The 25,777-nt window shown below is 40.3% G+C and overlaps 1 protein-coding gene across 1 annotated transcript in view; it reads left to right on the top strand.

The window, feature by feature from the left end:
* Positions 1 to 12,258, top strand: part of SRD5A2 (steroid 5 alpha-reductase 2) — a 48,959-nt gene extending 36,701 nt beyond the window's left edge. Inside the window, exons 2-5 of the mRNA XM_082743647.1 lie at positions 138 to 301; positions 5,145 to 5,246; positions 7,985 to 8,135; positions 10,636 to 12,258. Coding sequence (XP_082599773.1) covers positions 138 to 301; positions 5,145 to 5,246; positions 7,985 to 8,135; positions 10,636 to 10,702 — 484 coding nt within the window. The 3' untranslated portion in view covers positions 10,703 to 12,258. The remainder of the gene's footprint in view (positions 1 to 137; positions 302 to 5,144; positions 5,247 to 7,984; positions 8,136 to 10,635) is intronic.
* Positions 12,259 to 25,777: the final 13,519 nt, after the last annotated feature.

Here is a 25,777-nt window from a genome sequence, read left to right as displayed (position 1 = left end):
AATAATGTTCCTTTTTTGCATAAGTTCAAGGGAAAATGATTTTTTAAAATGGGTTTGATGTAATTGTTTCATTTAATTGATTGATTTTTTTTTTTTTTTAACACTGTATCCTATCATTTCTTTTCCATCTATCTCAGGACATTTGTTTACTCATTGCTTACTAGAGGGAGGCCTTTCCCAGTTGCGTTCCTTGTCAGAGGGTTTATCTTCTGCACGGGAAATGGACTTCTCCAAGGCTACTACCTGATTTACTGTGCTGAATACCCAGCTGAGTGGTACACAGATGGACGGTTTCGCCTGGGTAAGTAAATCTGGCCACTTCTTACCCACACCCCCGCCTAAATCCCCACCACTTTCCCCCACCCTACTGCAGTAATCCCCCATGGAATGCCATTCTCCTCTTCTCTCCCTGCTACCCCCCTCTATTTTCTATAAAGCAGCCAGAGAGCCCTTTGAAAAACATCACTCCCTACCTCTGATTCCTCCAGGGCGGTTCCACTAATCTCAGAATAAAAGACAAATTCCTAATGCTGCCTGTGCCTGTGACACCCAAATGTGGTTGGTCTAGCCCCATTTCCTGACCCCATTTCTTGCCTCCAACCAATTACTATGCTGTAGCCTCTGTGGCCTTCCTGCTGGGGCCTGAAATGGTCAAGCTGGTCCTGCCCCAGAGCTCTTATACAGACCATTCCCTGTATATGGAATATTCTCTCCACATACACTGGTGGAGGTTGGTCCCTGACTTTATTTAGGTGTCTAACAGTTTGTACCTCTTCAAAGGGACTTTTCCTGACCATTTTATCTAAAATAGTAGAAAACACTGTTGAAGTTTTTTTCATTATCTGCAATGAGGAACTCAAGTCTAGAAGGTTCAATTGTTTGTGTATTGTTTTGCCTTAAACCCCAACGCAGGGATTACCCTTAATTCCTCTCTTTACATCACTGGTCAAATTCTATCAGTCCGCTTAGTTGGGCTGTGTGGAGCTCCGTAAGATGTACCCACGAGGCTCCCTTCCTCCCTCACTGCTCCGACTTCATCCTAGTCTGAGCCGTGATGACCTCTTGCTGGGACTGCCCTGGGGACCTTCCAACCAAGTTTCTTGCCGCCATGGGGCCTGGCTTTCAGTAGTAGCCCCTTGTGCACACAGCCGTCAGACGGAACCTTTGAAAACACAGCCGACTGGAGGGTTGACACATGCACACAATGGAGTGTTCAGAGCCACTGAAACAAACAAACGAAACACAACAAAAACAAGGAGGACCTCTGTGTGCTCCCACCAGACATCTCCAGAATATGTGTTGTTTAAATAAAATAAAGTGTGACCACTGTATATCCAGTATGCTACTTTTCATGTAAAAATGATGGAAGGAAAATGTGTGTATGTGAAACTGGAAAAAGGAATATTCGTTTGAAAAAACCCTAATTTTAAAAAGGTGGCATGGAGGGTCTGGGGGAAAGAGATTGGGATGGCAGGTAAAGCTTTTCTTTTAATATGGTTTTGTCCTTTGAATTAGGAAACTTAATAATTTGGTTTAAAAAAATCTAAATGGGGGACCCTGGCTGGCTCAGTTGGTGGAGCGAGTGACTGTTGATCTTGGGGTCATCAGTTTGAGCCCTGGGTGTGGTGTAGAGATTACTTAAATAAATAAAACTAAAAAACAAACAAACAAACAAACAAAAAAAACAAAATCTAACTGGAAGAAAGTTTCCTAAAATGGAGAAAAAACCAATAAATGAACCTAATTATATGGTGAGCTGGTAATATAACTGTACAGGAAAATGGTTTGTCAGTTTACAAGAAATAAGGAGACTGAAGAAGTAAGTTGAATGTCACCATCAAGAAGTGAGCCAGTCTTGTCTAGAAAGGGAGGTATTCTGAGGTACAACTGTCTGGTGTCTTTTGAAGAAGCCAGTGCCCTGAAAAAAGTTTTAAAAAGATAAGGGTTAGGGCACCTGGGCAACTTAGTCGGTTGAGCATCTGACTCTTGGTTTTGGCTTAGGTCATGATCCCATGATCCATGAGATCGAGCCCAGAGTTGGGCTCTGCACTCATTGCGGAGTCTGCTTGAACATTCTTTCCCTCTGCCCTCTACCTGTGTGTGTATGAATACCTCTCTCTCTCTTTAAAGTGAATAAAAAAAAATCTTTTTTTTTCTTTTTCCCTAAGAGTATGGGTCTGGGCAAGATTAAAATGGCCTTAAAGGACATAATGTCTAGATAACAGGATGGTCCTATACTGGACTTTGGTTTTCACAAACCACCTATAAGAAGCATCTTGGGGCTATCTGGGGAAACTGAAATATGACCTAGATATTATGTAAGATGAAAATCTGGAAGGATGTACATTAAAGTGTTTAATGGTTATAATTTCTGAGTGGTGACATAAGGTGTCTCGGTTTTCTTATTTTTGCTCCTTCACATTTAGTATTCCACATAACATATTTACTTCTTTTGTAGCAATAACAAATGAGAATCATTTCCTATTTTGTCCTTGCTTCAAACCTGCCAGTGGCTTTATCTCGTACGTAACAATCCAAACTCCTCACCAAAGCCTGTAATGCTTAATGTATTTTTTTTAAAGATTTTATTTATTTATTTGACAGGCAGATCACAAGTAGGTAGAGAGGCAGGCAGAGAGAAGGGGGGAAGCAGGCTCCCTGTTAAGCAGAGAGCCTGATGTGGGGCTCAATCCCAGAACCCTGGGACCATGACCTGAGCCGAAGGCAGAGGCTTAACCCACTGAGCCCCCCAGGTGCCCCAGTGTATATATTTTTTTTAGTTAGCATTCTGTCCACATTTTCCCACTTTTCCCTCTATCTTAAAGTTTCAACTGCACCAGCCTTCCTTCTGTTTTTTAGACATAATGAAACTATTCTAGCCTCAGGGCCTTTGCACCTGCTAATTCCTATGCCAGATTGCTCTCCCTCAGATCTGTTCATTCTTATTATTCCAATCACAGGTCAAAATGCCAAATTTTCAGAAAAGTTTTTCCCATTCACCTCATCTAAGTTGGAGATACCTTCCCCCCACCCCAAGTTCACTTTCTATCTCATGATCCTATGATTTTCTGCTTTACAGTGACATTATATGATTTAAAATGTTTTAATTATTTGAATTCATTTCTGTCTTCTTATGCTAAAATATAAGCTTTATGAAAACAGACACCTTGACTGTTTTCTCATGACTGTATCCTTGGTGTTTAGGACAACTCTTTGTATTGTAAGCTCTCAATTGATATTATTTGAATGAATAAATGAGTGAATGAGTGAACAAATGAGGGAGACTTGTACGGCACTTGTGAAATAGATACTATTCAAATTTACATTTTACAGATGAGAAAACGGAGGCTGAGAGAGGGTCAGTGGCTTGCCCAAGGACACATAGATACAGAGTCTAGGATTTCTGCATTGTCTGCTACTGTGCGTGCTATCTCCCCTCCTTCTTTCAACCTCCTGCCATTGGTGTCTTTCCCCAGTTTCCCTTTCTTCTAGGCCAATAATTAAATTATTATTGAAGTATAGTTGACATACAATGTTAGAGTCCTTTCAGATGCATAATGTAGTAATTATGCAATTCTAGGCATTCTTCAGTGCTCACCAAGATCAGTGCAGTCATCACCTGTCACCATACAATGGCCAATGATCTTTTGACTAGACAAGACTGCAAATCATTGTTTCCTGTCATAGCAAAGGAGGTGAGAGTAGATCTGTTTTTAATTAAAGTGTTCTTGCTTTTCACCTCTTGTATTTTGATAGCACAAATACACATTGTTGAGAGGTAAAGTTGGACATCTATGTGGAACAGTGAGTGTTTCTGGGTTGTCATGGTGCCCATTGGGGAGCAAGACCTCACATCCCTGATCCTGGCTCTCCTCACGTCAGACCAGGGCTTCTTTCTGAGCTCATGAATGGGCAACAAGACTGTGGGTGTGACCTGATAGTGGTTGAAACCAGTTTGCTAGGTGCCAAGCTCCCCAGTCTGACTTATGTTAAGTTCCATGGGAATGGGTGTATCAATCCAGAATGCTCTCAGCAGTGAGTCACAGGAAACTAGTGCATATGACTTAAATAATTAAGAATGTCTATTTTTTACATAACAAGAATGTCCAAAGGTAGGTGGCTTCTGCGTTCCTTTAGTTGTTTACAGATATCATTAAGATTCCTGGAAATTTCTATACTTTCTATTCCACTGTTCTTAACATGTTTACCTCTGGTCCCATTGTATTCACATCACGATTGCAAGACAGTTGCTATAGCTCAAGGGATCACATCTGGCGATGAAAGAGGAGGGAAGCAGTAGAGGCACTGGTCCCATCTTCCCTTTTATCAGGAAAGTAAAAATTTCCAAGGAAATGTCTCTTTGTATCCTATGGCAGAAATAGGTCACGTGACTGCTTTCAGACTTCCAGCCTCTGTAGTGGGGGAAGGCAAAGGAGGAGGGTTTGGAATTAGTGGTTGAGTTTGCCAACCACAATTTAATTATTTGGAAATGAGCCAAAAGTTTGCTATTGTTCATTCATTCATTCGTTCATTCAAGTATTGGACAATGGTGTTCTTCCCTTTCTCTCATCTCCCACATTGTTCCATCTCATGTCAGTGTATACTGTCAGTCTTTTGATCTATGAAAATATGGCCTCTCCAGACAAACTTGGAACAATGGCTAATTGGCCACCCTTTGCAATATCTTTGGAGCATTCTTAGAATTTGAAATTGAATGCCCTTCTTTCTCCTTTATTAAACAAATCAAAACAAAAGAAACTTAGCTTGTGAGAAAAACACCAAAACCAGGATACATTAAAAAAAAAATTTATTTTTAAAATAAATTATATGTAATAAAATAAATAAGATACAAAATTTACATATAATAAATTATATATATAAATTCATACAATTTATATAAAATAAAATTAAAAAATACATTTATTTGAGAGAGAAAGTGTGTGACAGCAAGAGCACAAGGAGGGGGAGCTGCAGAGAGAGAGGGAGAAGCAGGCTCCCTGCTGAGCAGGGAACCCAGTGCAGGCTCAATCCCAGGACCCTGAGATCATGACCTGAGCCAAAGGCAGACGCTTAACTTGACTGAACCACCCAGGCATCCCGCCAGGATACATTTGTAACTTCTTCCCTCTGTCTTCTTTGCTAAGGTGTCTTCTTATTTATTTTGGGAATGGGAGTCAACATTCATAGTGACTATATATTGCGCCAGCTCAGGAAGCCCGGAGAAGTCATCTATAGGATTCCACAAGGTAACACCTCCCCTACCCTCCAGATTTCCACTCTGCCTTGAGAGCATGTCCCAGGGATTGTGCTGTGAGCAGCAACTATAGAGGGGGCAGTGAGGGCCCAAATGACACAATATATCCCAATTTGCCTCTGCATTCTCCTTCATATCCCCTTCTACCCCACAGCACTTTGGCGTTTATGGATCTAAACCTGGAAGTTCAGTTAGGGGCACCCTCAGGAAGGTACAATGTCATAATACCTTGAGGATGGGGGACAGCGAAGCTTGGGGTAAGGGGGGAATTGGCTGCCACCTCGTCACAGTAGGTAAGATTACCATGTACCGTATTAGGCTTCTCCAGAGAAGCAGAGCCAACAGGATATAGATAAAGATACAGTGATAGATACATAAAGAAATTTATTCTGAGGAGTTGGCTCACATGATTATGGGAGCTGGGAAATCCCATGATCTGTTACCTGCAAGTTGGAGACCCAGGAGAGTAGATGGTGTGAGTTCTAGTCCGTGCACAGGAGAAGACTGACGACAGCCTAAAGATGGTCAGGCAGAGAGAGTGAAATCTCCCTTACTTGGCCTTTTTGTTCTATTCAGGCCTTCAGTGGGTTGGATAAGGTCCATCCATATTGGGGAGGGCAATCTGCGTTAGTCAGTGTGTAGATTCAAATGTTAATCTCACCCAGGAACAACCTCACAGACATAACCCAAAATAATTTTTTAAAAATACATATGTTTTAAATATTTGTTTATTTTTAAAATTTCTTTTCCGTGTTCCAGAATTCATTGTTTATGCACTGAAATAATGTTTAATCAAATATCTAGGCATACTGTAGCCCAGTCAGGTTAGCACAGAAAATTAAGCATCATATGTACACACAGTGTTGGTTCTTCATGAGTCAGCCAATAAAGCTGAATTGTATATGACTTGTCTTCTCCAGCTGACCCAGACTTAATCTAGTCAGTAGTCAGGGGTAGCACTGTACTGTATCTACTTCCTGCCTCTTGTATTTTCTTAGTGGCACGATGAGCCAAAATTATTTAATCAAAAATTAAGATGGGGGTCTTGCAAGTACAAATGCATTGTCAGATATGAAGTCACAGAATATTTGAAATCTCAACTGTTTCCAAGAAACCAATGTGTGACGTTGACAAACATAAGCAGGTGAGAGTGATTAGTTCAAGTAATCTGTCGCTATTTTAGGTGCTATATGTGTGGGTTGAGAGCTCCCACCCATTTTGCTGTAAATGGGTGTAAATGGGAGTAATTAAATGGGTGTAAATAAAGTAAATCTTATTTATTTACACCCTTTTTATCTTTATTTATTTATTTATTCATTTTTATTTACTTTTATTTATTTATTTATTTTTAAATTTATTTTATTTTATTTCTTATTTATTTTATTATTTACTTATTTATTATTGTTTATTTATTTATTTTTATTTTTTTGATTTTATTTATTTATTTTTATCCTCACCCTTATTATTTACACCCTTTTTGCTGTAAATGAGTGTAAATAAAGTAAATCTTTTTAAAAATCTTTAAATTTTTAAAAATTTTTCCTAAATTACAATATGGTATTGATATTCATTTATTAATCAAATAATGGCAGAGCTACCATGAATTCAGGAAAGCATTTAAATGAATTTAAGCATTGCTGACATCCTCATGATGTCTATATCCAACAAAAATGGAGTCATATATTGAGATATCCCATTTGCAATTTATAGACCCTCTGTAGGAGGTCAGTGGTTTCTCCCAGGGTCTGGGAAATCACCGGTCTGGAATTGCTCATGCAGTGTCATCTTTAAGGAGGACAACTTGAAGGAGCTTTGGGATTTTAAATATTCACTCAAAAACTAGCCAAAGAAAAGCACAGAATTCTCTTAACAGGTAGATTGTCAAAGTTCATTTCTAACTATTAAGGTATGTTACAGAATGATTTAAAAACAAAATATTCTTTATATAAATATGGAAAGAAAAAATTAGTTTTAGTTTACTGTGGGGCAGAAAGTGGATACATTTACTATCATTGGAAATGTATTGATTTCTATTTACAGGTCTGATGTTAGACATATATGGTTGGATAGAAAAGTAAACCTTAAAAAAAAAAAAAAGTAAAGTAAACCTTGAACATCAGCAGAAGCAGACCTCACCAGGCCCCCATGGGGAGCAAAACCCCTGCAGCTCCCACTCACCTCTTTCGACTTGAACAGTCTACATACACTCCCTTGTGGGTGGGGACGTGCAAATGCCATGGGAAACTCTCATTACTTCTGGAATCAGCTCAGGTTGTCACAGAACATGTTGTTCATTTTGTCTGAAATACGTGAAATACGTGAAATACGCTGTACAGGTGTCCAGGGGAAAAGTGAGGTAGCTTGGAAACATTATTTAATGTTTCCAAACATTTCCAAACAAATGTTTTGCTTTGTTCCAAAACAAAAACCAGACCTCCTGCTCTTCATCTTTGTCCAGCCCTGAGTCAGGGGTGCAGCAGTCGCTAGAGATTAGCTTGAGCCCATCAAGCAGTTGGCGACAGGATTCCAGGAAGTTCTGAGGGCAACAGGCTATTGTCACTGTGTTTACCCTTCTCTCCAAGAGGATTGCACCAGACTGCGATGACCATAAGGAAGTCTCCAGCCCCACATTTGTCATAATTGCCTTTATGTGTTTTGGAACAAAGCAGTGGGGTTTGACTGTGGCCGTGATCCAGTTCTGATGATGGACTTTTCATTCTGCGCATGCAGGTGGCTTGTTTAAGTATGTTTCTGGAGCCAATTTCCTCGGTGAGATCACTGAATGGATCGGCTATGCCCTGGCCAGTTGGTCCCTCCCTTCACTCGGATTTGCATTTTTCTCACTTTGTTTCCTGGGGCTTCGAGCTTTTCACCATCACAGGTAAATTTCTTGATCAGTCAAGTCCGGATTGGTAAACTCTGATTTTCTGGGCTTTCACTGAATTTGGATTTCAGCTGGGTGACAGTACCGTAAATACTTTTTTTTTGTTTTAAATGAGTAAAACGAAACCCATGTAGGGAGAGGCACACCCTCTGTGACTTGGGAAGCCACACCTGCTACCTTATGGAAGAAGGTTTCCTGGCAAGGAAATTATGAGTTAGTTGACCCGGGCTCTGTGCATTCCTAGTAGGGTCACTGGCAATGGGTTCTAAGTAAGGGTTGAGAGGTCCCTGAAGTATCTTCCATTTCCGTGCTTCAGTTCAAGTGACCTCTGCCACATTTCCCAAAGTGCGTCCCATGGGCAGCACAGTCTGCAGCTTCACAGATAATCCTGAGGTCCAGCCACGATATAGTACCACCAGGGGAAAGGCTAGCCACTGGTCTAGTGTGGCTCCCATGTTTAATTCTGGCTTTGGTGCTAATAGTTCAGGTAATCACAGAGCCCTGCAAACACCAGGATTAATCTCCCAGAATCTGTGTAACACCAGTGCTTACTCTGGCACTCCCCTCTATCCGCAACACCCACCCTCCATAAATCCAGCCAAGGTCATAGCTGCTTCCTGGGAAGTTACAATAAGTGAACGCTTATGTGGTGTGATTTCAGGACTGTCCCCTCATCTGGAGAATGCCAGGAATTGTAGGGGTTTAGAACCCTTTCTCTATAGGTCTAGGCTAAAGCCTTACTAACTTCTACCTCCCCGCCAGACCCTGTACCTGGGATGGGCTGGGGACAAAGGCATTAACTAAAAGCATCACTGCAAGGGGGAAGAGTAATGTACTAAGCTGTTATCAGGATTTGCACCTGAACTTCAGATCCTTTCTGGCATTCTTTTCCCAAATGACATTTGCAGCTGGAGAGACAGAGAGGAAGGGATAGCTCAAGGGGGAGCAGCTTTGGAACCAGGACCTAGAGGACCCTTTAAGCTCCTGCATGGGTGTTTTTAGTCAGGCTAATTTTGTAGTTTTGAAGGTTAAACCAAGAATCTTTTCCTCAGAGTGGACTTTATGCAGATGTGTCGGAAATGAACGAAACAGTAGATGTCCTCAGAAAGAGCGTCTCCAGCCTGTCAGACTGTCCGCATTCTCCCTTGAGTCAGAGTCTGTTGCCCACCAGAAGCAGAGGGGAAGAGGGCAGAGTGCCATCAGCCAACAGTTGGAGGGGTCCTGGGCAGTAGTCTCAGGTGAGGCCAGTCAGCGGAGGGACAGCAGTTCCACCAGAGGTTTCCAGCTGGTGCAACAGCAAAATCCAAACCATGGCCCTGTCCTGTGAGATGAGATGGCTCCAGAAGGAAGGCCAGGCACCTTTCCTGTAGGGCTAACTGGCCTTTGTGAGAAGAAATTCCTTACCCCTTTCTGAGCATAGCACGAGAAACCAGCCACCTCTTGTCACATATTATTACTGTTTGTCCCCCGTTCACATCAAGGTACCTTAACAGAGTGCATCATCGAGATTGTCACTGGAGAACTATCAGCTTCAACTAGCTAGGACAGCCTGGTCACTCAAGGAGAAAGCCATTTCACAATGAGTATTAATCTTCCAGGCCTGCCAAAGCCGATGACTGCAAATCGAGTAGCTTAAAACAGTAGAAAATTATTCTTTCAAGTTCTGGAGGCAGAAGCCTGAAATCCAAGTGTTTGCAGGGCCATATTCCCTCTGAAGGTTCTAGGCAAGGATCTTTTGTTGCCTCTTCTTGGCTTTTGGTTGCTCCCCAGTCTGAGATTCCATGGTCTACAGCTCCATCCCCATTCTCTGCCTCCATGTCCGCATGGCCTCCTCCCCTTCCTGTCTCTGTCTTGGTGTCTCTTGTTCTCTTCAGCCATTGGATTAAGGGCCTTTCCTATTCTAGTATGCCCTTGTTTTACCTACTAAGTTGTATCTGTCATGACCTTATTTCCAGGTAAGTCTTCCAGGTTAAGACTTCAAGCATGTATTCTGGGGGCACACAATTCAACCCAGAATACGAGGTAACATTTTCTTGGCATTTCCAAGGCTTTGTGAGGGGATATTTTCCTGGGAAATTGCCAGTTCTCTAGGATTAATCTTGCCCATGATCTTTGGGGGCTCTGATTCCTTATTTCACAATTGAATCCACTGAGTAGTTCCTTCTGGCGTTTCCCTTTTTTTATTGTAGTAAAATACACATAACATAAAATTTACCATTTTGGCTATTTTCAGTGGTCCATTTAGTGGCATCAGGTACATCCATAATGTTGCGCAATCATCACCACTGTCCTCTGGCAGTTACTTTTATTTCCCAATCCAAGAACTTTCAACATTAATGGGAGGAGATGCAGGAGGGAGGAGGGAAATGGACAGAGGGTCTTCTGCAAGTGTCAGGCCCTGAGTAACTGTAGGTTGGTTTGGAACAAGGATCTCAGACCCAGCAAACCTCAGTGGTTGACCACTGCTTATTATAATTGTTCCTTTCTTATCTTTTAGGTTCTACCTCAAGATGTTTGAGGACTATCCCAAATCTCGGAAGGCCCTCATTCCATTTATCTTCTAAAGAAACCAGATAAAAAAGAAACTAAAAGCTCCCACATGACTATTGAACACCATCAAGCTGCTGAACTTGTAACTTTGAAAGTTCCAGTGTGTATATAAACCAGGAGGCCTCTTGTGTTCTGACAGCCGGCCTGGAGATCCTGTGGGTGGCTACTCCGTGTGTCTCTGTGTGTCTTTCCAGGGTCTCTCTCCTGATCTCCTGTTGAAGCTTTGACAAGGCTTTTCTCTGCATGGAGACATCTATCTGCTCTTTATCCAGTCCTCCTAGAAAGTGCGAAACTTCCCCATGTCTTTCCTTCTTTGGGTGATCTAAGTATGTGTGGCTCTCTGTCAATGTAAGAAATCCCTGTAGCCAGGACAGTTTTTAGTTGAGGGCAGTGCTTGTAGAATTTATTAAAGGTACATATTTTACGCCTAGACAAATGAGCAATATTGAAATTCTGGAGCTGCATGGACCCCGAGCAAATCTCCCAAATGAAAACCCAGTCATGCTTTCCTCTCCCTCAGTTAATTATGAAGGATGTGAAGTGATGACATGGGCTTTTAATAGAGGAGCCCTCTCTTCATATGGCCGAAGGTGGAGGCATTGACCCCATCTCAAATTTGTGCACGGTCTCGCACCTTTGTCCTCCTGAAGTTTCCCAGATCCCTGTCAGAGATATCTCAGAAAACTGGTGTGGGTTTGTTGAATGTCAGGTTTTCTTGACCACAGAGGGAGAGACATGACTCTGGTAGGCTAGTGAGAGAGTGAAAAAGCCTTTTACGGTAGACACTGCCCATTCCGATATTCTCAGAAACCTGTGGAAATACCCAAATGATGAGAGAGTGTCAAAAAAGGGAAATGACTGAGCAAGATCATACGTTGTTGCTTGCCTGGACAGGACATTGGCAGTGACATGGAAGCATTCCAGAAGTGCTTGGCAACTTTTCTGCAATTTCTTCTCGGCAGTCTTTGGGATCTGCTGAGAAATGTATTTCCTAGCGGCAGCCTGAACGTGGGTCCTCCAAGTCCCTGAGGGCACAGGCAGGGAAGAAAACATCTTTTGTTCAGCTCAGACAAGGATTCACACACAGTTTGACTTTCTCTGTTTTTTTGTTTTTTTCTTTAAACATTGGAAGTTTTCAAAATTTCAAAGTTAGATCTTGCATTCCAGTTTCCCTTAAAGCATTGGAGGCTATGGGCCCATGGAACCCCGTAAGAATGTGGACCGATCAGCTAGTATGTATTAGAATTTGCAGCCTTGGTGGACGGGTCACCCTAGAGTGGGTTCTCAGATGCTGGGCTCTCTAAGGGAGGGGCTAAAGACTCAGAATCAGAATGTAGGAAACTATTTGTCCTCTCGGATCTAGGTGTGTGGCAAGCGTTGGAAATGTTTAGCAAGCCCTTTTGGGAAAGGTACACCAATTTGGTCAGGTAAGGTACTAAGTACAGAAATTCACTGTACAAGAAACAAGACGTTTGAAAGGTCTGAGGATGATGTATGTTACTGAAAAATACAAATTGTAGTCATGTAAATGTTTTCTGTTTTCTTTTTATTAAATGCCTCTCAAATCATGGATGCTAAGTAATTTTGTTTGAATTGAAAAATTCCTGGGCTCATGAAGATTTTTATAAGGTGTTGGTAGAGCTGTGGGTTGTTGTTGTTGTTGTTTTTTTTAAATAAATTTTTTTTAAGATTTTATTTATTTTGTCAGAGAGAGAGAGAGTGAGTGAGCACAAGCAGACAGAGTGGCAGGCAGAGTCAGCGGGAGAAGCAGGCTCCCCACGGAGCAAGGAGCCTGATGTGGGACTCGATCCCAGGACGCCGAGATCATGACCTGAGCCGAAGGCAGCTGCTTAACCAACTGAGCCACCCAGGCGTCCCTTTTTTAAAGAATTTAAAAAAAGATTTTATTTATTTATTTGACAGAGAGAGAGAGAGAGAGACCACAATTAGGCAGAGAGGCAGGCAGAGAGAAGGGCGGTGGGAAGCAGGCTCCCTGCTGCGTAGAGAGCCGGACATGGGCCTCACCTCAATCCCAGAACCCTGAGATCATGACCTGAGCCAAAGGCAGAGGCTTAGCCCACTGAACCACCCAGGCGCCCTGTTGTTGTTGTTACTGTTGGCCTCCCTTTCTTCCTTCCTCGCCCCTCCTCCCTCCCTCCCTTCCTCTCTTTCTTTCTTTCTTTAAAAGTATTGCTTCTTTTCTGCCCTCTGTCTTCATTTTGTCAACTTGAAATTAGGGGCTCTGAGTTGAAAACAAAAGAGAAATATAACTTATATGATTTCTCAACCATAGCTCAGACGTGGAAGCAGGTGCAGGCAAGGTGCTAGAGAATGTGCTAAGGCCAGATGCCACCCCTAATGTTTAGGAATACACAGACAGCGAGATATTCTCAGTGACATAAATCTTAAGGTATAGCTTGGGCTCAGTGAAATGAAAGTCTTCCAGTTCTCTCCATGACATTGAAAATTTGCTTTATTAAAACCTTTATCTTACTACCATATAAAATATCGGGGCCAGTCCTTGAAATGTAATAAGCACTCAATGAATGGCAGCTCCCTTTTGACCAGGAGGTGCAATCTTGGGACAAAACTGCGGCCATTCAGCGACTGCATTTTTTTTTTTTTTAATTTGTTACAAGAGGGCGCTCTCTAAAATTTATAGGCCAACCCTGATTTAATACGGTAATATACATATTTGGAAATTGAAAAAACCCTATTGTCATTTCAGATTAACATGATCATAATCCTGGGTGCCTGGGTGGCTCGGTTGGCTAAGCGACTGCCTTCGGCTCAAGTCATGATCCTGGAGTCTCAGGATCGAGTCACGCATGGGGTTCCCAGCTCCATGGGTGTCTGCTTCTCCCTCTGAACTTCTACCCTCTCATGCTCTCTCTCACTCTCTTTCTCTCAAATAAATATAAATAAATAAATAAAATCTTAAAAAAAAAACATGATCATAATCCTTCCTTTTTAAAAATTTATTTATGTTTTAGTAATCTCTATATCCAACATGGGGCTTGAACTCATGACCACAAGATCAAACCTGCCAAGCTCTACCAAAAGAGCCTGCCAGGTGCCCCTAATGTGCACCTTCTTAATTTAAACATAGTGTGAAATAAACTTCACACAATCTTAACTCTTCCCTTGAAACTGAGGTATTCTCCATGCTCTGGGACCATAGTTTTCAACCCGTTTTCTCTGTCGGGACTAGAATATGTATGCAGATTGAGTATAGTAAAAGTCTGAAGGGAAGGTGTGCCCATCCCTAAATGTATTTCCCTTTTCTCCTAAAACTAGAGTGCTACAAGAAATATGGTAAATTTAGGTTTCTGGGGAGTGGTTTTTGAAACCAGAGAGTAAAATATGATAGTGCCTTAGCTAACAATAGTCTGTCTCAATCTTGCTAAAATTTTCATGGAGGGAATGTTTTCCTATTGACCTTGTAGAAGATGTTATAGTGTTCTTTCAGAATGAAAGAGCAGAAGCACATTTAAGACATCCACTAGTTCCATCTTTTCACACAATATATGGAGACACTGAGACCTGCAGTGTTGAAATGCAGTGTTGAAATATAGCTGGTCAGAACAGTTATCCTACCTTATCCCTTTAAGGACCAGAAGTCTGTCTGTCTTCGTAGGGGGCATAGCAGGCTTTTAGAAGAGAGACTCAGCATAACCTATTTGGATGGGTGTGAATTTAAGTCCTGAACACACTCGTTCCCTCTAATGTCATTTATTATTTAAAATATGGAAAATGGTAAGGGGTGGAGGGAGATTGTTGAGTGAGACATGATTCTTGCCTTTTAAGGGCTGCCATTCAGATTTCTGAAGAACTCATGCAGGAGGAAAATAGCCAGAGACTGAGAAATCCACCAAATATCGTGTCCATTTTGTGGAATTTGTGCTCAGTCTGGAAAAAGCTTCAAGTCCCGAGTTCCTCCTGCCCCTAATGCTTATCTCCCTAAGGCTCATCATTGGCTGCTCTGTATTTGAGAAGGAAAAAAAAAGAACTCTAATGAGTACTTTGCAGTTAAGTGATTTAGGTGGTCTGACCCTTTCAGGAACAAATAAACAAACCTATGATTTTACTGCCTTGAAGTTTTTCAACAGCTGCCTTGACTTTTTGTGGTAACCTTATGGTAATCTCACCAAGAATCAAAGGATAAAGCTGTTGGCACGTGAAGCAATGGACTCATGAAGAGTCGTTTCCTTTCTTGCCTGGCCTTTGATTCTCTAATAGACTGTGGGCTGAGGTCCACGCATGGCAAATAAGCTAGGGTAACAATAAATGTTAAGCAAAACCTTCTAGAGAAGGCTGTTGATTGTTTTATAGCATCTATACTATCCCATGATAAAAGAAAGAGGCATGGTGCCAGATGGTAATGTGGGTGCTTGGATGATTTAATAGCCACCGAGTGGATTTAATTTCTGAGTAAGAGATTTGCTCATTCTCTCTGTAAGTCCATTAAGCTGCAATCTTAAAAGTTTCTGTGTTATCATATTATGTCTCATTTCTTCCCACCAACCACAGTTTGGGATTTGGATGAGTGAAATACATTGTTGAAGAAGGTTAAATATGTACTAACCTGTATTAATTCCTTTTGTCTTAACCTTCATGGCTTCAGGGTTTGGCTTTGCTCAGAGTAGGTAGAGGCTAGGTGAGGGAGATCCAAGACCCTCTCCCACATGGCAGGCTGGCTGGGAGTTGGAGGAGAGCAGAGAGAGGAAGCAGAGGAGGGTGGGGAGTTATGCAGGAGGACGGGGTGGAGGCAAGGGAAGGTTGGCAATGAAGTCAGGGAAAGGGCCTTGGGAGAGGGGGGCCTCTCCTGACAGAATGCGCTTCTTTCCCTTCCCTTGCATCTGCATAGGTCTGATGCCTTCCTTATCCTCCCAGGGAAAGAATTCCTCTGGGAGAGAGATTAAGCTCTTCTTAGAGCTCCTTTTTCACAAGGAAAGATGCTGACTTTCTTTAAACACAAGCCATATGGTTGTGCCTCACAATAAAGAATTTAATTGTATTTCTTTCCACTCACCTCATAAAGATGGTTTTATGTCTGTACAGAAGTGACACTTGTAAGAAAGAGGTGAAGGAATTGTTCTGAGAAATGTGTGACTGCATCCAAGGTCAGTGAGGCCAGCAGGGAGACCAGAGCCTCCAGAGGAGTGAGCACCCACGGGCTTTGCCCTTTTCATGGTCTTTGTTTTCCTCAATTCCAGAGGCCCCAAAGAAAAGGATCCTTCCTTAGAAGGATGCTTTTTTTTTCAGCATTGACTAGAAGACAAATGTCATAAAATCAATTAAATTTCATTAATTGATTCATGAATGCATTTAATTATTAATGTAAGATTCTGATGCTATATATAGAATCTGGATACATATATACATATATATATGTATGTATATATATATATATATATATATATATATATGCTATATTCCTATGCTATATATAAATCTTAATATAAACTCTGTTAAGTTGGGCACCTGAGTGGCTCAGTTGGTTAAGCAACTGCCTTCGGCTCAGGTCATGATTCTGGAATCCTGAGATTGAGTCCCTCATCAAGCTCCCTGTTTGGCAAGGAGTCTACTTCTCCCTCTGACCCTCCCTCTTCCCATGCTCTCTCTCTCATTCTCTCTCAAATAAATAAATAAAATCTTTTTTTTTAAAAAAATAAACCATGTTAACTTAAAGACAAACATCATATAAACTCTGGAGCAATAACTCAAAAAAGATATAAGTAATAAACTAATAGTGGAAATGGAAAGGAATCATAAAAAAAATTCAATCCCAAAATAATGTAGGGAAAGCAGAAAAAATGAACTTAAACAGATGGAGAAAATAGAAAATAGTGAGATAGTGAATTTAAATCCAACCACATTCGTAATTACATGAAATGTAATGGTATAAAGAGTCCAATTATAAGGTAGAAATTTTCAGATTAGATAAAAAAGCAAGGTCCAAGTGTATGCTATATACAAGAAATCTGCTAGAAATACAAATATCCAGGTTAAAAGTAAGTGGATGGAAATTATATATTATGATAACATTAAAATAAATCTGGAGTGGCTATATTAATAGATCAAGTAGATTTTAGAGCCAGGAATATATTTTTTTAAAAAGTTAATTCTAATATAGTTAATATGCAGTGTTATATTACTTTCAGGGGTACAATATAGTGATTCAATAGTTCTGTATGTGACTTAGAGCTCATCCTGGTAAGTATGCTCTTAATCTCCTTCATCTATTTTACTCACTCTTCCCCTACAAGCCATCAGTCCATCAGTTTGTTCTCTTCTGTCTCTCTCTTTTTTTAAATTTTTTGCATTGTCTCTTTATTTTTCTTTTATTTCTTAAATTCCACATATGAGTGAAATCATATGGTATTTGTCTTTCTCTGACTGATATATTTCACTTAGCATTATACCTTCTAGGTCCATGTATGTTGCAAATGGCAAGATTTTATTTTTTTTTAATGACTGAGAAATATTCTGTATTTTTAAAATATTTTTATTAACATATAATGTATTATTTGTAATATAATGTATTATTTGCCCCAGGGGTACAAGGTTTGTGAATCATAGCACTCACCATATCACATACCCTCTCCAATGTCCATAATACAACCTCCTCCCACCCTCCCATGCTGCCCTCCCCCCAGCAACCCTCAGTTTGTTTCCTGAGATTGAGTCTCTTATGGTTTGTCTCCCTCCTGATCACACCTTGTTTCATTTTTTCCTTACCTATCCCCCAAGCTCCCCACTCTGACTCTCAAATTCCTCATATCAGGGAGGTCATATGATATTTGTCTTTCTCTGATTGACTTATTTCGCTCAGCATAATGCCCTCTAGTTCTATCCACGTCATTGCAAATGGCAGGATTTCATTTTTTGATGGAGATATAGATAGATAGATAGATAGATAGATAGATAGATAGATATGCCACTTTTCTTTATCCATTCATCTGAGGATGGACATCAAGGTTCTTTCCATAGTTTGGCTATTATGGACATTGCTGCTATAAACATTTGGGTGCATGTGCCCCCTGGAGATCACTACATTTGTATCTTTAGGGTAAATACTTATTAGAGCAATTGCTGGGTCATAGGGTAGCTCTATTTTCAACTTTTTGAGGAACCGCCATGCTGTTTTCCAGAGTGGTTGCACCAGCTTGCATTCTCACCAACAGTGTAGGAGGGTTCCCCTTTCTCTGCATCCTCACCAACATCTGTCGTTTCCTGACTTGTTAATTTTAGCCATTTTGACTGGTGTGAGGTGGTATCTCATTGTGGTTTTAATTTGTATTTCCCTGATGCCTAGTGATGTGGAGCACTTTTTCATGTGTCTGTTGGCCATCTGGATGTCTTCTTTGCAGAAATGTCTGTTCATGTCTTCTGCCCTTTTCTTGATTGGATTATTTGTTCTTTGGGTGTTGAGTTTGATAAGTTCTTCATAGATTTTGGATACTAGCCCTTTATCTGATATGTCGTTTGCAAATATCTTCTCCCATTCTGTCAGTTGTCCTTTGGTTTTGTTGACTATTTCCTTTGCTGTGCAAAAGCTTTTGATTTTGATGAAGTCCCAATAGTTCATTTTTACCCTTGTTTCCATTGCCTTTGGTGATGTTCCTAGGACGAAGTTGCTGCAGCTGAGATGGAAGAGGTTGCTGCCTGTGTTCTCCTCAAGGGTTTTGATGGATTCCTATCTCACACTGAGGTCTCTCATCCATTTTGAGTCTACTTTTGTGTGTGGTGTAAGGAAGTTTCATTCTTCTGTTCAGTTTCATTCTTCTGCACGTGGCTGTCCAATTTTCCCAACACCATTTGTAAGAGACTGTATTTTATCCATTGGACATTCTTTCCTGCTTTGTTGAAGATTAGTTGACCATAGAGTTGAGGGTCTATTTCTGGGCTCTCTCTTCTGTTAGATTGGTCTATGTGTCTGTTTTTGTGCCAGTACCATACCGTCCTGATGATGACAGCTTTGTAAAAGAGCTTAAAGTCTGGAATTGTGATGCCACCAACTTTGGCTTGCTTTTTCAACACTCCCCTGGCTATTCGGGGTCTTTTCTGGTTCCATATAAATTATAGGATTATTTGTTCTATTTCTTTGCGAAAAATTATGGTATTTTGATAGGGATTGCATTAAATATGTAGATTGCTTTAGGTAGCATAGACATTTTCACAATATTTGTTCTTCCAATCCATGAGCATGGAAAGTTTTTCAATTTCTTTGCATCTTCCTCAATTTATTTCATGAGTATTTTAGTTTACTGAGTACAGATTTTTTGCCTCTTTGGTTATGTTTCTTGCTCGGTATGTTATGGTTTTGGTTGCAATTATAAATGGGATCGACTTCTTAATTTCTCTTTCTTCTGTCTTGTTCTTGATGTCATGCAATTGATTTCTGCACACTGATTTTATATCCTGACACTAATGAATTCCTATACAAGTTCTAGCAGATTTGGAGTGGAGTCTTTTGGGTTTTCCACATACAGTATCATATCATCTGCAAAGAGTGAGAGTTTGACTTCTTCTTTGCCTATTTGGATGCCTTTAATTTCTTTTTGTTTTCTGATTGCTAAGGCTAGGAATTCTAGTTCTATGTTGAATAGCAGTGGTGATAGTGGACTTTGCTGCCGTGTTCCTGAACTTAGTGGAAAAGCTCTCAGTTTTTCTCCATTGATAATGATATTTGTGGTGGGTTTTTCATACATGGCTTTGATGATATTGAGGTATGTACCCTCTATCCCTACCCTGTGAAGAGTTTTGATCAAGAGAGGATGCTGTACTTTGTCAAACGCTTTTCAGCATCTACTGAGAGTATCATATGGTTCGTGTTCTTTCTTTTATTAATGTATTGTATCACATTAATTGATTCGCGGATGTTGAACCAACCTTGCAGCCCAGTAATAAATCCCACTTGGTCATGGTGAGTAATCCTTTTAATGTACTGTTGGGTCGTATTGGCTAGTATTTTGGTGAGATTTTTCGCATCTGTGTTCATCAAGGACACTGGCCTGTAATTCTCCTTTTTGGTGGGGTTTTTGTCTGGTTTTGGGATCAAGCTGATGCTGGCCTCATAAAATGAGTTTGGCAGTTTTCATACCATTCTGTTTTTTGGAACAGTTTCAGGAGAATAGGAATTAATTCTTCTTTCAATGTTTGGTAGAATTCCCCTGGGAAGCCGTCTGGCCCTGGGCTTTGTTTGTTGGGAGTTTTTTGATGACTGCTTCAATCTCCTTACTAGTTATGAGTCTGTTTGGGTTTTCTATTTTTTTCCCAGTTCAGTTTTGGTAGTTTATACATCTCTAGGAATGCATTCATTTCTTCCAGATTGTCAAATTTGCTGACATATAGTTGCTCATAGTATGTTCTTATAATTGTTTGTATTTCTTTGGTGTTGGATGCGATCTCTCCTCTTTCATTCATGATTTTATTTATTTGGGTCCTTTCTCTTTTCTTTTTGATAAGTCTGGCCAGGGGGTTATAAATCTTTTTAATTCTATCAAAGAACCAGCTCCTAGTTTCATTGATTTGTTCTATTGTTTGTTGTTGTTGTTGTTGTTGTTTGTTTGTTTCTATTTCTTTGATTTCTGCTCTGATCTTTATTATTTCTCTTGGGCTCTGTTTAGGCTTTCTTTGCTGTACCTTCTCCAGCTCCTTTAGGTGTAGGGTTAGGTTGTGTACTTGAGACTTTTCTTGTTTCTTGAGAAAGGCTTGTATCACTATGTACTTTCCTCTCAGGACTGCCTTTGCTGTGTCCCACAGATTTTGAACACTTGTGTTTTCATTTTTATTTGTTTCCATGAATTTTCTCAATTATTCTTTAATTTCCTGGTTGACCCATTCATTCTTTAGTAGGATGCTCTTTAGCATCCATGTATTTGAGTTCTTTCCAACTTTCCTCTTGCGTTTGAGTTCTAGCTTCAGAGCATTGTGGTCTGAAAATATGCAGGGAATGATCCCAGTCTTTTGGTACTGGTTGAGACCTGATTTGCGACCCAAGATGTGATCCATTCTGGAGAATGTTCCATGTGCACTAGAGAAGAATGTGTATTCTATTGCTTTGGGATGGAATGTTCTGGATATATCTGTGATGTCCATCTGGTCCGGTCTGTCATTTAAGACCTTGAGTTCCTTGTTGATCTTTTGCTTGGATGTTCTGTCCATTTCAAGGAGGGGGGGTGTTAAAGTCCCCTACTATTATTGTATTATTGTCAGTGTGTTTCTTTGATTTTGTTATTAATTGGTTTATATAATTGGGTGCTCCCATGTTAGGGCCATAGATATTTTAAATTGTTAGATCTTCTTGTTGGACAGACCCTTTGAGTATAATATAGTGTCCTTCTTCATCTCTTATTATAGTCTTTGGCTTAAAATCTAATTTATCTGATATAAGGATTGCCACCCCAGCTTTCTTTTGATGTCCATTAGCATGGTAAATTCTTTTCCACCCCCTCACTTTAAATCTGGAGGTGTCTTTGAGTCTAAAATGAGTTTCTTGTAGACAGCATATTGATGGGTTTTCGTTGTTTATCCATTCTGATACCCTGTGTCTTTTCATTGGGGCATTTAGCCCTTTTACATTCAAGGCAACTATTGAAAGACATGAATTTATTGCCATTGTATTGCCTATAAGGTGACTGTTACTGTATATTGTCTCTGTTCCTTTCTGGTCTACTATTTTTAAGCTCTCTCTTTGCTTAGAGGACCCCTTTCAATATTTCTTGTAGGGCTGGTTTGGTGTTTATAAATTCTTTCAGTTTTTGTTTGTCCTGGAAGGTTTTTACCTCTCCTTCTATTTTCAATGATAGCCTAACTGTATATAGTATTTTTGGCTGCATGTTTTTCTCGTTTAGTGTTCTGAATATATCATGCCAGTTCTTTCTGGCCTGTCAGGTCTCTATGGATAGGTCTGCTGCCAATCAAATATTTCTACCATTTTATGTTACAGAGTTCTTGTCTTGATCTGCTTTCAGGATTTCTCTTTGTCACTAAGACTTTTATGTTTTCCTATTAGATGATGGGGTGTGGACCTATTTTTACTTATTTTGAGGGGGGTTCTCTGTGCCTCCTGGATTTTGATGCTTGTTCCCTTTGTCATAATTAGGGAATTTCTCTACTCTAGTTTACTCCAATATACCTTATGCCCCCTCTCTCTTTCTTCTTCTTCTGGAATCCCAGTTATTCTAATATTGTTTCATCTTATGGTATCACTTATCTCTTAAATTCTCCCTTCATGGTTCAGTAGTTGTTTGTCTCTCTTGCTCAGCTTCTTTATTCTCCATTATTTGGTCTTCTATATCACTAATTCTCTCTTCTGCCTCATTTATTCTAACAGTAAGAGCCTCCATTTTTTATTGCACCTCATTAATAGCTTTTATGATTTCAACTTGGTTAGATTTTAGTTCTTTTATTTCTCCAGAAAGGCTTTTATTTCTCTAGACAGGGTTTCTCTGATATCTTCCATGCCTTTTTCAAGGCTGGCTATCACCTTGTGGATCATAGTTCTGTATTATAGTTCTGACATATTACCAATGTCTGTATCTATTAGGTCCCTAGCTGTCAGTACTGCGTCTTGTTCTTTTTTTTTTTTTTTTTTTTTTGAGGTGAGTTTTTTCTCCTTGTCACTTTATCCAGATAAAAATATATGAATGAGAAAATAAAATACCAAAAGGGTAGCAATGACCACAGAAAAATGTATGCTAACCAAAGCAGAAGAGATCCAAAGCAAGGGGACAAGAATGGGGGGAAAAAATATATATATATAAATATATATATATATATTACATATATATTAGACCGGTGAATAGAACAGAGCCACCCACTTGTTTTGGGTTTAGTTTGGTCTCTTGGAAGAAACTGCCTCCCAAAATTTTAAAGAAAATAAAACTACATATATACAAAAATAATGGTGAACATAATGAAGAGGTGGAATATGACTGTAAAGATGAAAAATTAAAAAAATTTTTAAAAACATATTGATAAGTTGGTTGGAAAAAGAAAATTAAAAAAAAAAAAGGAGGGAATATGCTCAGGCTGGAGACTAGAACAAAGCCATGTGCTGGATTAGGGTATATTTTGATCTATTAGAAGAAATTATATTCCAAAATTTTTAAGAAAAAATTCCCTAAATGTATACACAAAAATAAGGTTAAATACAATGAAGGGATAAAATATGACTATAACAATGAAGGTTTAAAAAGATTTTTTTTTAAAAGGAAAGGTATTGTTAAGATAAACTAGTTAAAAAACGTTAAAAGAGGAAAGAGGAAAACTTAAAATTAGAATAAAAAAAATAAAAAAAATTAACTTTGCAAGACTAAAACTCATGGGGGGAAAAGTCATGCATTCTATGCATGGCTTTACCCTATCTCTGGAGTTCCATTGTTCTCCTTGATCTGTGAACTTAGTCTTGGCTGGGTGTTCTTGTTGGTCTTCTGTGGGAGGGTCCTCTTGCGGTGATTCTCAAATGTCTTTGCCTGAGGCAGAATTGTGCCGCTCTTGCCAGGGACCGCGCTAGGTAATCTGCTCAGGTTTGGTCTTGGAGCTTTTATTCCCTGAATGCTTTCCATAGAATGATAATGGCGGCCTCCCAATCTCTGACCCGGAGGAGCTGAGAGCTCAGGACTCCACTGCTCAGTGCGGCCTCAGGGAAAAGTGCTCAATCACTACTGTCTCCCTGGTCTCTGGCCATTCTCCGAGCTCACTCGGCCTGTGACCGAGCATTTCTGTTCGTGGTGCACGGCCCTGTTTGGGGTCTCCAACTTCCTCCAGAGAAGGAAGGTGGGTCTCCCCGGATCTGCCACTTGTGGGGTCCCTGCTCAAAGAGCAGTGGCCTCACTGTGCCACGGATCACAGTTTAAGGTAACCCCAAGCTGAGAGCTCACTCCTAGGCTCTGCCTCTTTAGCCAGCTTCCCTGCTCTGATACCTGCAAGCCTGCTATACTTAGACACCCCTGATCCTTCTGTGACCCCTCAGGACTTGAGACTACACTGTCCTCGCTTGGGTTCCACCCCAGCTTAGCCTCTGGAGCAATGTCCCTCAGTGGAGCAGACTTCTAAAAGTTCAGATTTTGCACTCTGTTGGTTGGCTGCTTGCTGAGCGCCAGCCCCTCCCCCACAGTTTATCTTCCTGTCACTTCAAATTCACTTCTCTGCATGTCCTACCTTTCAGAAAGTGGTTGATTTTCTGTTCCTAGAATTGCTGCTCTTCTTCTCTTCTATCTCCTGTTGGATTTGTAGGTGTTTGTAATGGTTTGATAAGCTATCTAGCTGATGTCCTTTTACCTGATGTGTCTCAGCCTGCTACTCCTCTACCATCTTGCCTCTAAACTTGATATTCTATATTCTGTATATTCTCTATATATCTACACATGCACACACACACACACATACACCCAACATCTTCATACGCTCATCTATTGATGGACACTTCGGTTGTAGAGTAAGAAATATTTTAAGTGACAAAGAAAGATATCATGATAAAGAAGTCAATTTATCAAAAAGACAAACTTAATTTGTATGCATCAAATAACAGAGCTTCAAATTATATAGGTAAAAACTTACATAATTGAAAGGACAAATAAATCTACAACTGTAGTCAAATTTCAACACCTTTCTTTGTGAACAGTATGCATACACTTTCAAATTGATGGGGTCTGTGATCAAAGGAGTGAGACTGATACAAAGCAAAGGTCAAGCAAAATTTATTTTGTGCCAGCACCGAGAATCAAACCGACTGGCCAGGGCCCTCTCTTACAGAGAGAGTGACGAGCCCCAGCTTCACAGACTAGCTTTTATAGAGCAAAGGCCATGTGGTTGAGCCTGGCCTGTGAGACTGTCTCCATCTGGCCTGACTCGTCCTTGCATTCTGGGCTCTGTTATCTCCACCTGACCTGACCTGCCCTTGTATTTGGGCTCTGTTATTAGGGACTGATCAACCATATTTTACTGGTTTCCTGGACTTGCTTCTAAGTAAGTTCCTCTGGGAGAGGGGAAGCAGGGTCAGTTTAAGTTTTACTGCATAAACAATAAAATGGCTGTTCAACTGAGATGGAGTTGCCCTGGCTAAGTAGGCCCTTACAAAATTACCTATACATCAAAGCAGAGCTTGCGCAGTAACTTAGAATGTTTTGAATCAGGGGTGCCTGGCTGCCAGGCTTGTTCTCAGGGTTATGAGTTCAAGACCCTTTTTTTCAAAATGAAAATGAAAAATATGACATATCAAAATCTGTGATATGGGACATCCACAAATGGTCAAGATTTAAAAATCAGACTGAATTTATAACTAAAATACAAGAAAAATATATGAAACAATGTTCAAATGTTGAATAATAGACAGTGCCCGACAGTGGTCACTGAACATAGGGACATAAACAAGACGAGCCCACAATTTCCTCAGCTTATTGGTTAAAAAATATTTTTCCAAGCCACAACACAGGGAAGGGAAACCCAAACAGAGCCTGATGGTCTCCTTGGGTTAGTAAGACAGAGTCGAGGATTTGAGAAAGCCATGGTAGCTGGAATATGAGGGCAGAGTTATTTAGAGGAGTCTGGGAAGGGTACGCAAAAGCAGCACATAAACTCGGCCCTCCTTATGGCCCTTAGGAAGCCAGAGATGAATTTTAAAGATGGATAAAACTCTCAATATATTTAGTTGCAGATTTGGGATAGGAAATTTTGAAGTTGGGGACACCTGGGTGGGTCAGTTGGTTAAATGTCTGCCTTCAGCTTGGATCATGATCTCAGTGTCCTGGAATGGGGCTCTGCGTTGTGAGGAGCCTGCTTATCCCTTTCCCACTCACCTGCTTGTGATGTCTCTCTCTCTGTCAAATAAGTAAATAAAATCTTCAAAAAAGAGAAAATTTCAAAGATAAAAATAAGGACTGTTGTCATATATATAGTAGTCATTTGGACCCTAGGGACTCTATGTAATTTTTATCTGGTCTTCTTAATTTGGCTGAAGTCTGCTCTTTCCCCACAAACAAAGCATTTTTCTTCCCAAATTTACAGGTTCTATGAGTACTCTAACCCTTCCTAAATGGGGGTACTTGGCTACTAGCTGAATTATTAGCAGAGCTTAATAT

Source organism: Mustela nivalis, assembly GCF_964662115.1.
Source record: "Mustela nivalis genome assembly, chromosome: 8".
Lineage (NCBI taxonomy): Eukaryota > Metazoa > Chordata > Mammalia > Carnivora > Mustelidae > Mustela > Mustela nivalis.
The sequence above is the reverse complement of the archived record's forward strand: the minus strand, read 5'-3'. Positions and strand labels throughout refer to the sequence as shown.